This window comes from Mesocricetus auratus, unplaced genomic scaffold (genome assembly GCF_017639785.1).
Source record: "Mesocricetus auratus isolate SY011 unplaced genomic scaffold, BCM_Maur_2.0 Super-Scaffold_100022, whole genome shotgun sequence".
NCBI lineage: Eukaryota > Metazoa > Chordata > Mammalia > Rodentia > Cricetidae > Mesocricetus > Mesocricetus auratus.
The window spans coordinates 15,063,857-15,079,616 of NW_024429203.1; the positions used below are offsets into that span (position 1 = coordinate 15,063,857).

Sequence of the window (15,760 nt, forward strand, 5' to 3'; positions counted from 1 at the left end):
CCCAGAAGCAGAGAGACGGAAGGCCTGCAGGTTCCCAGTCTCCCCTCAGAAGACACACCCCCGGCCACCTGACTTTTTCCCACTGGGCCCCATCTTGTTCTGATTTCATCGTCAGTAGCATGGCAGGCTGGTGACTAAGCTTTCAACTCACAGGCTTTAGTGGGGAACTCCAGATTCAAACTATAACATGGGTAAATTCTAAGGGAAATAGAACTTAGCAAGGCTCTGACTTAAAGTAAATAAAAAACCTGAGTAGTTCTCCAGCTATGACAGAAATTGAATTAGGAGTTAAATTTTTCCCACAAAGAAAACACCAGACCAGATGGTTTTGTAGATTCTACTAAATTTGCAAGTTATAGACCTTTCCAGATATTACACAACTCTCCCAGAGAAAGGGTGGAATGGAAGCTCTCCAGTCAGTATAATCTTGAGTCTAAAATCACAGAAGGACGGGATAAGAAAGTAAGCTAAAAGCAGGTCTTATTTGTGAACATAGGTATAAGAATCATAAATAAAATATCAGCAAGCCAGGAATGTACAATATATATATATGCATCTTGCTGAAGCAGCTATTTCAGAAGTCTATCATAAAATGTATTATTCATCATGTTTACTGTATAAAGGAGGAAAACCATGATTATTTCATAACAAGTAGGAAAAATTAGACAAAACTGTGCTAGACAGTCAGAAAAATGGAAATAGAACTTGATAAATGGTATCTAACTTGATAAAAGGTATTCTCTTTAAAACTCACTCTAGGTATCCAAATACAAGAGAATCCACCCAGTACATAAAGACACAAAAGAAATTAGAAGGAAATAATCCAAATGGTGATTAATTTATAACTACTATTGCCATTGTATAATATCTAAAATACTAACTGGCTCTTATTTATTATACATTTTCTTTTTAAAATACTAGTATTTAACAAGAAGCTAGGTGTATACTTAAATAAACACAAATCATTTGCCTTTCTGTATACCAACAACAAACAAAATATTATTTAAAAGTCACTTTTTATATTAGTAACAAAGTCACATAGACATTCTAGGTCATGGGTAGCAAAATTTGGAATTATACAGTTATCTGGCCCTTTTAAACTTTTCTGTAGATTTATGCTACTGTAATGGAAATCTAATCAGAATATTTTGAAGACTTTAGCTGGGCTTTAATAGCATCTGCCTATAACACCAGAACTTGGAAAGTGGAGGCAGGGGGATCAGGGTTTCAGGCTCATTCTTGGCTGCATAAGGAATTTGAGTCCAGTCTGTATTACATAAGTATGTATGTGCATCTGTATGCATGTGTTTGTGTGTGCCCTTGAGAAAATGATTATAAAACATGCAAAGATAATCAGAAGCCCAAGAATAACTAGAGCACTCTAAAAGCATAGGGCACTTGCTATAAGCATAAAAAGCCAGTAATAATTCCAAAAGTCTTAGACTGCTACAGGAACAAATAGACTCTTGGACACGACATAGACTGACAAAAATATCTTTACATGGAAGGGCCTGACTGAACTGGTATTGCACACCCCACGGGGAGGATATTTGTTTCATGTTTTGACTTGAGATAATTAATTATCAAAATGAAAAAGACAGCAAAAATTGAATCTCTAACTCACACGGTACATAAAGATAAATTCACAAGGGAAAGTTTTTGAGGAATAGGTTGGAGGATATTTGTATGATCTATGAGTCAAATGTTTTAGCAAGTCATGTAAAGCATTTATGAATGGCACATAAACCTGCCAGGAGATGATCAGCTTCATCAGTCCTCGGGGACATGCATGTTACAGCTAGTTAGAAGGTTTGTACTCATTCAGTTGGCAAGAATTCAGAATCTGTGAAGATCCAGTGTCTTTAGTTTTATCAGACATGATAAATAGGCCTAGAGGAAAAAGCAACATGCTGAAAAAAATGTCTACTGTGGCCTCACTTTAAAGTCCCTTCAGAAAATACCAGAACTGGTAGGGAAAACTTGGTGCCGTTTTGATTTAGAAACAAAAATGGTGCTCATATTGATGATTAGAAATAGTATGTCAGCTTTCACTTAAATGGTGTGCTCTTTCTCTCTCTCTCTCTCTCTCTCTCTCTCTCTCTCTCTCTCTCTCTCTCTCTCTCTCTCTCTCTCTCTCTCTCTCTCTCTGATCAGATTTCACAAGAACCATCCATTTCCTTGGAGGAATATTATCTAGTTTTCTGCTTCCTTACCTTTTTCATGTTATGGCTTGAGGTTCTGGCTTCACCTATTTTGTATCTACGGCAGTCAAGTAGGCATGGTATACCTAATGGAATCCATTCCTCCTTTCAGGAGGAACAGGAAATCTGTGTAGGGAACTTGAGGAAAAAATATGCTTCTTAAAAATTATACACTGCCAGCCTAGTATGATGGCACATGCCTTTAATCCCAGCATTCAGAAGGTAGAGACAGGTGGATCTCTAAGTTTGAGGTCAGCCTGATCTACAGAGTTCCAGGACAGCCCCCACCCCCAAAAAACCCAGTTACACACAACATTCTGCATGGCTTGGTACTGGAAACCTGCTGGAGTGATCAGGGAATGAAGAAAGGTTAGACAGACACATACAGAAAAGCCGGCATTGGGTGGGCAGTACTCACTCTGATAGAGGACCCCTAAAATGCAATAACCCAGAAGTTCAATGCTTTCTAGATAGCACAGGAGTGATGGTTAGCTAGTTTCAATAGGAGGATTTGTAGGGGACAGTCTCTGGTTGCAGTCACCCACGAGGACAAGGCTACAATTGTTTTTTGGACTTGCTGTCAACATTCACAAAGGGACCAGAGCAAGGCTTAGCTAGTTCCCTGAGCTTGACCCTCACCTGGGAAGACTCTGTTAGTTCCTATGGGTTTCAGGCATTGAGGTTCTTCCCAAAAACACACATTCACTCAGGATTCCATTCTTACCTTATACATTTACTTGGAACATCCTCTGAACCCATAATTAAGTTGATTGTCTGTGTGTGTGTGTCTGTGTCTGTGGGTGTACATGGAGTGACAGTCAGAGGACAACTTGTGTAAGTTTTTTTCCAACCATATGGGGTCCAGGGATTGAAATCAGGTTGTCAGACTTGGTGGCAAGTGCCTCTGCTGGCTCTGAAGCCTTGTACTTTTCGTTGTCAATTTTACATGGTGAAAGTTGAGAAGAGATCTAATTGGAAGGGGTATCTATCTTCACAGTATCATTTCTGCAACTGGATGAAATTCCTTTGCAGGGCAGATGTTATCTTGTTCCAAGTTTTGATTCTCTGAATTGTGTTTCTAATAGACAGTGGACTGAAGCCTGTTATAGTCACAGCACCGGAAAATGTAGAGGTGATGGATGGAGACTTTGTGACCTTGTCTTGCAATGCCACCGGGGTGCCTGTCCCTACCATTCATTGGTATGGCCACCGTGGATTGATAACCAGCCATCCATCTCAGGTCCTCAGGTCCAAATCCCGAAAGTCCCACCTGCTCCGACATCGGGACCTGGACCTGGAGCCTGTCTACTTCATCATGTCCCGGGCTGGCTCAAGCTCTCTGTCTATTCGGGCAGCTACTCAGGAGCATGCTGGGAAATATACCTGTGAAGCCACAAACAAGCATGGTGCCACACAGTCAGAAGCTTTCCTTACGGTTGGTGAGTTGCTTTCAGCATTTTCCTCAGTAGAACACTGCCCTTTTATTGTAGGGGAAAAGATTATTTGAAATGTTATTTTAAACGAATGTATGTTTTCCCTGTGGAGATACAGAGCTGCATTTGAGGGTGTTTTGCTGTATAGGAACCAGGTGGGCCTTGGTCTCCACTTCCTATTTAAATCTTACTTGGGAGTGAGCTCAAAATACAATCTGTCTTTGTGATTAACGGCTTTGGGGTTTGGAGGTACTGAAGAGGTTATTTCACATAGTTTTCAGAGGAGACCTGAGAAGCAAGATTCTAAGTCTGAAGGGTTGGCTTATATTGACAATATAGACTTAGGGGCCTATCAAATGCCCATATGCGACTATGTAAGTTATTTTCCTGATGGGATATTTAATTGTGTTTATGTGCTATTGATTTGTCATGCTGATGACTTAACAGTTTCATAGGACTTTTGAAGTATTCAAATTCAGACCTTACACCAATGGGCATGTAGAACAGTGCTCCCCAATGTTCAGTTAGAGGATGGTTGAGTCGGTCTGTTAAACGGTCAAATCACCTGAGTCAATTGTTGCTGTGTTCTTCTGAGATGTAGGATGGCCAGTACTGCTTTAGTATGGGGACACAGAGACTCCTGTCCTGGCACACTCCTTTTTTATGGTTTCATAAAAAAGCAGAGGAGGAACCTTAGGGTGGTCTTGGCAGAAACGTGCTGGTGCTACAGTTTGGGTGTTACCATTGCTGTTTCCCCACATAAACAAGGAGTTTCTAGCTCTGGGTAAACTTGGAGGCCAGAAGGTAAGTGTGGAAAAGCTAGGGACCTGAGCTTCCACATGTGCTGTTCCATGGGTGTGAGAGGTGGGACAGTGTGTGACTGTGAAGTCACCAGTTGCTGAACTCTGCTTGCTCTCTGATATGTGTCGCTGATGTCCTGTACGTCGGATTAATATGCAAGTCTAAGAGGCCAGGGAAACTGTTACAATGCCATCTGGTAACAAATCATTCCATAAATATAACAGATTATGATTATTGCTATCTAATTACTGGTAAATTATTGGTATTCATTATGGTGATGTTTGTGGCAGGATAAGTTAGCTATTGGCTTTAAGTAGAGGTAGTTAATAGTATGTAAGTTTAGATATATGACTATGTATGTGCACATATGTGTATGTATTTGTATATACATATTTCACTAGGCAAAATAAGAGTGGCACAGCTTAGAATTATTAGCTTCTAATAGGTTTACAAGGGCTGCCTGGATAGAATGTGGCAGGCATGATTATTTTATGCAAATGTGCAGCAGCCTAAGGAGATGTTATGATTGTAGCTGCTGGAGCTAGATGTTTTGTCTTTCTCACTTTGAGTATGAGAAATCTGAAACATTTAGCATTTCATAACCCAGCGTGCTTAGATTAGACCTTCAACAGTCTCCTTAGTTCCAGATCCTGTCCTGGTAAATACCATTTTAATGAGCAGTGACACTGTCAGCTGCATCCTACCCACCTGGGCTTTTTGCTCCTTCAGAGAAGTGTTAAGACCCGTTGAGTTTATTAAAGCTCAAACACTACATACTAACGCACATCTTTGCATAGAAACCCGAGTCTCATTAAGCTCTAGCATTAACTGTCAGTTACTTTGTTCATTGTGGAGAGGGAAAGCCAGATTTCAAAGAGAGGTGACACCTCCCTCTCCCTTGTTTCCAGAGACCTTAAATTTTTGAGGTCTTGGATGTAAAATATGGCAGAGTGAGTTGTGTCTGTAACTCTAATGGTGCCTGGCCTTGCAGTGTGGTGTGGGTGTGAGTGGTCACCATGGGGACACCTTGGTCAGGAGTGGTTGTGTTCCACGTTTCATTAGTTTCTCTGCAGACTCACTGAATTCATTAACGTATCTATATTTTTTCCTAATTCAAAAGCAGTCTACCTTTAAGCGAGGGAGGTGGTTCATACTTGTGGTCAGAAACTGGGAGACTGAGGCAGGAGTATTGCTACAAGTTCAAGGCTATCCCAGAGTATGGAGGAAGACTCTGTCTTGAAGGACCAAACCAAGCAATCTGTCCAAAAAAAAAAAAAAAAAAAAAAAAAAAAAAAAGGGACATGAAGTTGGGAGACGGGGGCAGGGGTGCTAGGGAGAATTGGAGGAACGTAGTGATAGACAGATATGATCAAAATACAAAGTTTAAATGTGTGAAACTTATAAAGAATAAACATTAGTTTTAGAATACAGAAATACAATTCTACCCATTTTTATAGTTGTTTTTGAGCATAAACTGAAATAATAATAACCATGAGACTTTCAAGTATCTAGACCTTCCTTAACTTCTGATGATTTAATTTAAAAATTTTCAACTTCACTTTCAGTAGAAAGGACACTGAACTTTGGCCTTTTCTTGGGCTGCCAGGAAGAGCTGTGTCTGACCCTGGGCAGTAACGATGAGATGTTCCTCCCAGTCAGCCCAACCAGGCAAGGGGCACATAAATACTCTAGTGTGCTGTTGCTAAGTGATGGTGTCTGACCGGTTGGGAACATAAATATACTTTCTCAACTTAATATTTTTAATTTATGATGAGTATATTTGGATAAAATGAAAAACATCTACATGGCTAATCTTCAAGCAGTATCTAATATAACTTTTTAATTACCCACACTAGATTCTTTGCAACAGTAGAGGTTGGTTAGTTGTGACAGGCTGCTCTGCACCTGGAGTGACAGAAATGGAACTGAGATGCTCTTGCATGGACAGGCTGCGTTTTTCTAACACTTCTGTATACACTGAGGTGTGTGGTATGGAAACTCTTTTGTGGCTAGATACCACTTCCCAGTGGTCAGCTGCCTGGAGGATCCAGGAAACTACTAATGAAACAAGAGTCCTTTCCCACCACCCGAGCCACAGCTAATCCCCTCCAGCTAGAGCCCGATTCTCTGCACTGGCAGGTACCACATCCACCCTGAATGTCTACTCCGCTCTGACTCACTAGGTAAACATGCTCCTTCCAGGAGCAATATTTTCAAGTTGTCTCAGTGAACTTAATTAGTTTTCTTCTGCAGTGTTTCACACTAGCTTCTTATTTTCTTTGATGGAGGATGACTCTAGGACATTCTTTCTCTCTTATACTAACTTGATCTTCCACTGTTAGTCTGTTCTTGCTGGTTCTTTGTTCATGTGTGGTTCTAAAATCACACCCACCTTTTACCAGGAGCCTGACTTCATTGTAGGGGGAACCATTTCCTCTGCTCACTTCCTCCTCAAGGGAGTGAGTAATAGGGGATCCATTGTTGCCAATGCTCACAGCACTGGAGAGAAGCCATTGTCAATCCCTGGGCTTTATCGCACCTTGTCTGACAGATCTTGCTCACACTTTCCCTGTTCTCACAGCACCCTTCTCTTCTGCAGCTGTTGTGTAGAATTTCCACACTCCAGCTCTGCACCCCTAAAGCAGGAGGAAGTACTCCTCTCTACCTGAGAATTAAATGAGATGGTTCAGATTAAATACCTTGTTGCAGTTCTTGGCACACAATGTTCTCAGTAGTTTTGGGTATATGCCTCTTTGTTTGTGTGTGTGAAAATGTATTATTTTTACATTCAATATATTTTAAATACTGTTGGTTGTAGGAATTAAGATTTAGCTATCTTTAGACTGGCAATTTTTGCATGATATTTTTACAAATTATTTGAGAATTTCATATCACTGTTTCAAGACCAGGTGAGGTCAGGTGCGTTCATGGTGGTATGGCCGTAGACTCATACCACTTAAAAACATATCCACCCTCCCTTCCCCAACAAATTTCCAGACGACCCTTTCTATCCTCCCATCACTTCCAACCCAACTTTGAGATTTTTTCCCCCCGTTGGGTCCAGTATGTGTTATCCAACTAGTTTTGGGAGTGGGACCTGTCCTGCTGTGTGGTTGACCTACCAGAGGCCACATCTAAAGAAAGTTGAATCTTCCACTCCCAGGAGCTATCCTGGCAGTAGCTCCTTGGTTAGTGGTGGGATTTTGTGCCCACCTTACTTCCTCTATGCTGGGACTTTATCTGGTCACATTACCCATCTGGTCATTAGTTGAGCATGGGAGGGGGGGAGGGAAGGAGGGAGGGAGAGAGAGAGAGAGAGAGAGAGAGAGAGAGAGAGAGAGAGAGAGAGAGAGAGAGAGAGAGCTGCCCAGCTGGCATTCTCCTTTGTTTTTAAGCCCAGGGTCCAGTCCATAGAATGGTGCTACCCATGTTTGGGGTGAGTCTTCCTACTTCAATTAATTCAGCCTAGAAACTCCCCCACAAGCATGCCCAGAAAGTTTGCTTCTGTGGAGATTCTAGATCTCAAGATTAACCCTTACAAGTGGGATACCTGTTAATGAGTACTGACTTCCCAAAAGATTAGTAACACAGCCTCTCTGCTATTCCATTCCGTTCTGTTCAATTCTTCTAGTTAGCTAGATGCAGCTGGAATGTTCTTTCTTTGGACTTGCTTGGGTCAGTGATTTGTAACTTGATTCTAATAAGAGCGCACAGCCAAAGTAGCTTTACTCTCTCATGGACTTTTGTGAAAGTGGACCCTCATGTCCATCTCTGTCTGTGAAATCTCTACATGAGACTGGCTGCCACATGTCTGTGGCAGCCAAACCCTGAGAACAAAAGTAAAAGCAGAACTAGCACTTCCTGAAGCTTAAACTGAGATTAAGGGCTAGAGTGTGCTGCTTAAGAGGGAATTCTGGGAAGTAACTTTGGAAACTAGCTTCCCAGAGGGCAAGAGAACAGTGCTGACCATTAAAAAAACCAACAAAAATCCCACTGCGTTTATTTGTTGTGTATGTGGGGATGGATGAGGGTCAGAGGGCAACTTGTAAGAACTGGGTCTCATCTATCTACTGTGTGGGTTCTAGAGATGGAACCCAGGTTGTCAGGCTGGTGCCATTGCTGACTGGGCCATCTAACTGTCCCCATGTTCTTTTTCTGTCACTTTGTTCACAGTAGAATGCATTACCCGTTGTGTCAGACTCTTCAGTCTTTTTAAATTGAGTTAGTAAATTGTTACTGTAAAAACTGAATATTAATACAGAGCTAAGTAAAAACTAAAAGTATTTTCACTAGTCAACTATTGTGTCATGCTACTGGTTTTCCAAACAATCACTGTTTTCCACTGAGTAGACAGATTGACAATAGAAGCTAGATGTCACTAAATGTTGCTTGTTTTAATGTCTCATATTCAAGTTCTGCTCATAATGTCAGCATGAGTACTGATATTACTTAAGGAGAAGATGCTGGAAAAGTGAACTTCTGCTCCCCTTATTTTTCTCCCCTCTGTGCAGTTCCTTTTGAAACAAATACAAAGGCAGAGTCGGTAACACCTTCTGAAGCTACTCAGAATGACGAACGAGACCCAAGAGATGGTCTGGAGTCTAGTTTGCTGAGCTTGTTTCCAGTGAAGGTGCATTCCAGTGGAGTGGAGTTGCCAACACAGAAAAATGCCTCCGTGCCCGATGCTCCTCATATACTGAGTCCCCCACAAACCCACATGCCAGATACGTACAACCTGGTGTGGAGGGCAGGGAGGGATGGCGGCCTGCCCATCAATGCCTACTTCGTGAAGTACCGAAAGGTAAAGCCTTCCCGTTCATTTTTCTTTTCTCGTTCCTTAGCCCTGTGTATGTGCAAAACCTTTGCTTATTGTGTTTTACATTTGTGGGAGGGTAAAAAGGGGAGTGTTCTAGAATACGTTTGTCAGAGGTATCGCCCCCAGTCATGCTGGATTGACACATCTTAGGAAAACAGAACCAATGAAGTATAAATATTTTTTCCCCAAATTGAAGTTTGAATCCAAAGTAACCATACCATTTTCCCTCCCTCATGCCTGTGCTGGGGTGGAACTCCAGGCTAGAGATTTCCAATGGACTCTGCCTCTAGCCCCATCACTCACCGTTTTCTATAAAGCCTCTTGTTTTAACCCACTGGGCATCAAACTCTGTAAACTACTTTGAAAACCTTAGTTCTGTACTTTGTTGAGATGGTAGAATACTCATCAAATAAAGGATACCTGTTGGAGCAAGGCCCTCTGGCATTGTCTGTGACTACCACATCGTAGACTGGCCTCTTAGTACTAGAATCTTAAATGGTTTGGTTATTTATTTTGGTCATGCTTGGGCCTCTATATATTGATTCTTTGGGTGACATTTTTCCTCTGCAGGTTGTATTAAAGCAAGATTTAAAAGTTCCTTTATGTAACGAGAATGATACATTTCATAAGACAAATGGCATTGTATCTCTTGCCTACAATAATACATCACTTCTGCAGACTCCTCTAGAACTAAATGAATACTAGGTTTTTGTAATTGGGCGAAATGGTTTCTTGCTCTCATCTCTTACTATTCTGGGTTTCTCTTGATTAGCTGGATGATGGCACTGGTACAGTGGGCAGTTGGCACACAGTTCGTGTCCCAGGGAGTGAAAATGAGCTGCATCTAACTGAGCTAGAGCCATCGAGTCTGTATGAAGTTTTAATGGTGGCCAGAAGTACAGTTGGTGAAGGACAGCCTGCCATGCTTACCTTCCGGACCAGCAAAGGTGAGTGCCACCTTCCATTAGAGTGAACTGGCTACTTAATGTCAATTTATTAGTAAGAATCCCATTGGATAGTAGAAATCCTAAGATATAAATCCATTATACGTGCATACTATGCTCCTTTTGGGGGCTGCACTTAAGGGGTTGTATTCTTTATTCTGTTGTAATATTCCACACATGTTTTTTGCAAGTTCATGATCCACAGCATTAAGATGGGCAAGGCAGGTGTGTCAGAGGTAGTCAGGTTGAGATCCAGCCCAGTGGAGCTTACACTCTGATAAGGAAGGTTAAGTGCACACTCAGATAACCACTCCAGATAAAATCCAATTGGGCAGTATAGAAAATAGACAACACTAGTCCTTGTGGAGTTCATGTTCTAGGTGGGAGGAGCATATGCCCAAGTACTAACCACCTTGGGGGGGGGTGTTAACGAAGAAATACTTCAGGGATGGACTTGGGAAGTGTCTGAGTTGGAGTCATTGCAAGTAGGTGGCCAGGGATATGGTCAGTATTAGTCAGCAGTGAGGTGTTTTAAAAAAGGGGAAGTAGAAGGCTTTTACACATTAGGGGAAAGAAAGTGCTTGGTGTACACACCAAAGGGGCCTCTGTGATGGAGCAAAGAGGGAAGGTTGTGTGTGTGCGTGTGTGCGTGTGTGTGTGTGTGTGTGTGTGTGTGTGTGTGTGATCTGTAGTTGGATCACACAGCACTCTGTGGAACTTTACAAGTCTTTGCTGGTGATGCCTAGTGAGCAAGGAGGAGCTGGAACATTTGTTCTGGAGTTATGGAGTCAGGTGTAATGGAGGAGAGTACGGTGAGGAAAGACAGACAATGTGAGCAGTACCCTGTCAGAATTCCAGAAGGATCTTCCTGATGAGCAGCTTTTGAGGGGAATTCAGATAGAGGAGGCCATGCTGGAGTTGGCCCAAACACAGGGAAATACTTCAGAGGGACCCCAAAGAAGCATGCTCTGCCCTGCATCTGAGGTTAGAATTTTCTTTGGGCCACCAATCATTTCCCAAATAGTGACATGGAGACTAACAAATTATGAGTACCTGGCCTTCGCTTAGACTTGTCCCACTAGCTCTTTAATTTAACCTGTTTCTATTCATCTGCATTTTACGTCGGGGCTCTTTACCTTTCTTTCCTTCTGTATGTCTACTTTCCTGTTTCCTCTGTGTCTGTTTGGCCCCTGGTATCTTCCTGTGGTCTCTCTTTTTTCCTGAGCCTAAATTCCTCCTATTACTCTCCCTGCCTGAAAACCTGCCATACCTCTTCTCTCACTATTGGTCTTTCAGTTTTTTTATTAGATTAATTAGGTGCTTTAGGCAGACGCGGTAAAACAGCAACATATCTTTACATGGTTAAACAAATATTCCACAACACTGTGCTGTAAGAGAAGAAGCCTCTGAGGATTGGGAAGTATGCATCTAGTGGCTTTGGAAAAAGACTTTCATTTATTCACTACTGGGCAGAAATGAGTTTTCCCATTTTAAATGAATCTTCCGTTAGTCTTCAACACTTGGTCCTAGTTACTTACAGTCTGACATATAACCACTGAATAGCTGTTAATGTTTAAAAACTAAAAACCATTTTCACTTTTGCTTGTTGAAACATTCAAAGTTAGGGTAGCATTTTTCTTTGGAAAAACAACCTTAAGCTCCTTAATTATGATTATTATTTTGGAATGAATACATGCAACAAAAAGGATGGGCTAATCAGAACCTTTGTCCAAGTCTTCATTTGTTGTATTAGTCAAGGTTCTCTAGGGGAGCAGATCCAATACAAGTACATAGATATACACATACACACACATTTACACATACATATAGACAGATATGGATGTACATAGACAAGCATAGACATAAAATACACATATACATACACATAGACAGACATAGACATAGACAAACACGGGCATACACATATGCATACACATAGACAGACATAGACAAACACAGGCATACACATACACATACACATGTACATACACATCGAGAAACATAGATACATAGACATAGGCTTAGACATACATAGACAGGCAGAGACGTACATAGACATACCTAGACATATGTGGACATAGAGGGACATAGACAAAGACATGACACAACTTTATTAAACTAGCTCATGTTAAGTGGTACCGACAGTGTCTCACAGCTGAGAGGCTGAGAACCCTGGGAGGCTGGTCCTTCATGCCCAGTACCTCAGCCATAGGTGCAGTCGCACAGTGGCTGTCTCTCACTGGAGAGCCAACAACATGTTACTTACTGAGTCCAGGAGGCTGGCTGCCTCAGAAGTCTCAGTCTGGTGCTGAAAACCTGGAAGCTTCCTGGAGAGCTGTTTGTCCTCAGTCATTAATGGAGACAGGAAACACAGCAGCAGCAGCTAGGTGAATCCACTCAGCAGCAGAGGAAAGCCAAGCGAGCAAATCTGAGGCCTGGGGTGGGTCTTCCACATCAGTTAAGGCAGGCCGGACAGCTCTTCACGAAGACTCCCTTCTCAGCTGATTGTTAACTCGTGGCAGGCTTACGTTGTTCTTTCCATGTGTAGTACCAATCCAGGTAGTACCACGAAGGAAGACACATTCAGCTTTCTTTTAATGATGCTAGAAAAAGACAAAGCAATTTTGCCCTAGTTCTTGACATCAGCTAAGTATAAGGGAGGTATCGTGTTTAGACACAGACATGTGTATCTTTATAGCTGGTTATGTTTCATATATTTTTTGATTTGTTTTTTTATTTTACATATTTAAGCTTATCGCTTTTTACAAAATGCTTTACAGAAAAAATGGCATCGTCAAAAAACACCCAGGCATCCTTTCCACCTGTGGGCATCCCTAAGCGTCCTGTTATTTCAGAGGCTTCCAACAGTAACTTTGGAGTTGTGCTTACGGATTCCTCTAGGCATAGTGGAGGTAAAGTATCTTCATCTTGTTTGTTTATAAATGTCAGTGTCCTGTTTCACTTGGGGAGATGGAATGAATGGGACATTGGTTACTTAGGTTATATTCTACCCTGCATAGCTACTTTTTATATATGTGTGTGTATATGTGGTGTGTGTGTGTGCATGTATTTGGGCATGTGTGTGTGTGTGTGTGTGTGTGTGTGTGTGTGTGTGTGTGTGTTTAGGCCTGAAGTAGAACCTTACTTACCGAGGACTGATGTCAGAGTTACTTTTCAGAGTTACTGTAAGCACACTACTTATGTGAATATCAGCTTTATAAGAGTAAAGATGACACCTCAAAGGCAAATACTTTACTATTTACTTAACACAACATGTGCAAATTACTAACTGCCAGCACAGCAGAGATAAAGTAATCCTTGCTATCGAGGATTTAAAGCATAGTGGGTAACATAGACATCTAAACACACACACCAGTGAATTGACTGCTAAAAAGTGAAGAGACACCTAAGCCCACAGCAGTGGAACGGATAATATACACAGGCGCCCCAGTAACAGCCAGCTTGTCTGCTCTGCTTATGCTTATACTCCTGGTGATGTGGGACCTCAGGAGAGTTATTCAGCTTGGTCTTGCCTTGATACAAGGGAGAGCACATAGTGGTTCACATGACTGCTCGGCGTCTTGAGCTAAGCCTCAGAAGACAGGAACGATGCCTCCAGATGAAGGCAAGGATAGCTTCTGCAGATGCGCAGATGGACAGATGGCATGTTGCGTTCAGTTAGTTAGTGTGACTTATTGCTGTTGGGGTCGATGATAGTATAAGGAAGCAGGTAGGTGCCCATGTCTTATTTGATACACTTAAAAGTGTAATCTCGACCAGTGGGTAAGGATACTTACTGCCGGAGAGACCAAGTTTGACCCCTGGGACTCACACGGTGAAAGGAGAGAAATGGATTTGGCAAATTGTCTTCTGACCTCCACACATGGGCTGTGCCATATGCCTCTCCACCCACAATAAATAAATAAATTTAAAGAAATGTAATCTTTTCCTGGCAGCTATGAAGAGTCAGTCCTAGTACTTAACCTGGCAAGGGATCATGAATGGTTTCCCCAGGGTGAGGTTTTTTTAATTACGTATGGTATGTTGTTGATCTCTATGATTTCCCCAAATTCTGGAAACTTGACTGCATAATTTGTGGTAGTGGGGGACTGCATTCATGTTACCCCCTCAAAAAAAAAACCCCAACGGATTGTTAAAAGGAAGAAATGTAAGAGACGCACCTAGAAAAATATGAAGATGACCCCAGTGAATGAAGGAGGAGGAGGCAGGGCATAGCTGAGGTTAGAGTAACAGAATCTATGCTGAGTGAGGAGGAGGAAGCTTGGGTGTGGGCACAAGGAACCATTTAAAAGGAGGATGGATGATAAACAATTGTAGGTGAAGATTATGAGTTTGGAATTCTCTAAGTGAAGTACACAGATGAAATTATTTGTTTGCTGTTTCTAAGTGCTTCTTGAGGGCGCAAGCATGTCTGCTTTCCAGGGGCGGTAACTGAGGCTCTGAGGTTTCTGTGTGAGAGACAGTGAGTGCTAGATGACAGTGAGTGTGCTGGATGATAGTGAGTGTGCTGGACAGTGAGTGTACTAGACAGTGAGTGTGCTGGACAGTGAGTGTGCTGGACAGTGAGTGTGCTGGACAGTGAGTGTGCTAGACAGTGAGTGTGCTGGACGACAGTGAGTGTGCTGGACAGTGAGTGTGCTGGACAGTGAGTGTGCTAGACAGTGAGTGCTAGATGACAGTGAGTGTGCTGGACAGTGAGTGTGCTGGACAGTGAGTGTGCTGGACAGTGAGTGTGCTGGACAGTGAGTGTGCTGGACAGTGAGTGTGCTGGACAGTGAGTGTACTAGACAGTGAGTGTACTAGACAGTGAGTGTGCTGGACAGTGAGTGTACTAGACAGTGAGTGTGCTGGACAGTGAGTGTGCTGGACAGTGAGTGTGCTGGACAGTGAGTGTGCTGGACAGTGAGTGTGCTGGACAGTGAGTGTGCTGGACAGTGAGTGTGCTAGACAGTGAGTGTGCTGGACAGTGAGTGTGCTAGACGACAGTGAGTGTGCTGGACAGTGAGTGTGCTGGACAGTGAGTGTGCTAGACAGTGAGTGTGCTGGACAGTGAGTGTGCTAGACAGTGAGTGTGCTAGACGACAGTGAGTGTGCTAGACGACAGTGAGTCTGCTAGACAGTGAGTGTGCTGGACAGTGAGTGTGCTGGACAGTGAGTGTACTAGACAGTGAGTGTGCTGGACAGTGAGTGTACTAGACAGTGAGTGTGCTGGACAGTGAGTGTGCTGGACAGTGAGTGTGCTGGACAGTGAGTGTGCTGGACAGTGAGTGTGCTGGACAGTGAGTGTACTAGACAGTGAGTGTGCTGGACAGTGAGTGTGCTGGACAGTGAGTGTGCTGGACAGTGAGTGTGCTGGACAGTGAGTGTGCTGGACAGTGAGTGTGCTGGACAGTGAGTGTACTAGACAGTGAGTGTGCTGGACAGTGAGTGTGCTGGACAGTGAGTGTGCTAGACAGTGAGTGTACTGGACAGTGAGTGTGCTGGACAGTGAGTGTGCTAGACAGTGAGTGTGCTGGACAGTGAGTGTACTGGACAGTGAGTGTG

The 15,760-nt window shown here is 42.6% G+C and overlaps 1 protein-coding gene and 1 pseudogene across 4 annotated transcripts in view; both read left to right on the forward strand.

Moving 5' to 3' along the window:
• The window catches only part of Cdon (cell adhesion associated, oncogene regulated), an 89,892-nt gene that overhangs the window by 40,599 nt on the left and 33,533 nt on the right, over positions 1-15,760 (forward strand). For all 4 annotated transcript variants that reach the window (XR_002381372.2, XM_040729768.1, XM_005085842.4 and 1 more), the window contains exons 8-11: positions 3,287-3,640; positions 8,947-9,236; positions 10,024-10,198; positions 12,976-13,107. Coding sequence is in view for 3 of the 4 variants with exons in the window: in XM_040729768.1 (XP_040585702.1) it covers positions 3,287-3,640; positions 8,947-9,236; positions 10,024-10,198; positions 12,976-13,107 (951 nt within the window). In the remaining variant the exon portion in view is untranslated. The remainder of the gene's footprint in view (positions 1-3,286; positions 3,641-8,946; positions 9,237-10,023; positions 10,199-12,975; positions 13,108-15,760) is intronic.
• Positions 14,171-14,325, forward strand: LOC121133572 (annotated as a pseudogene).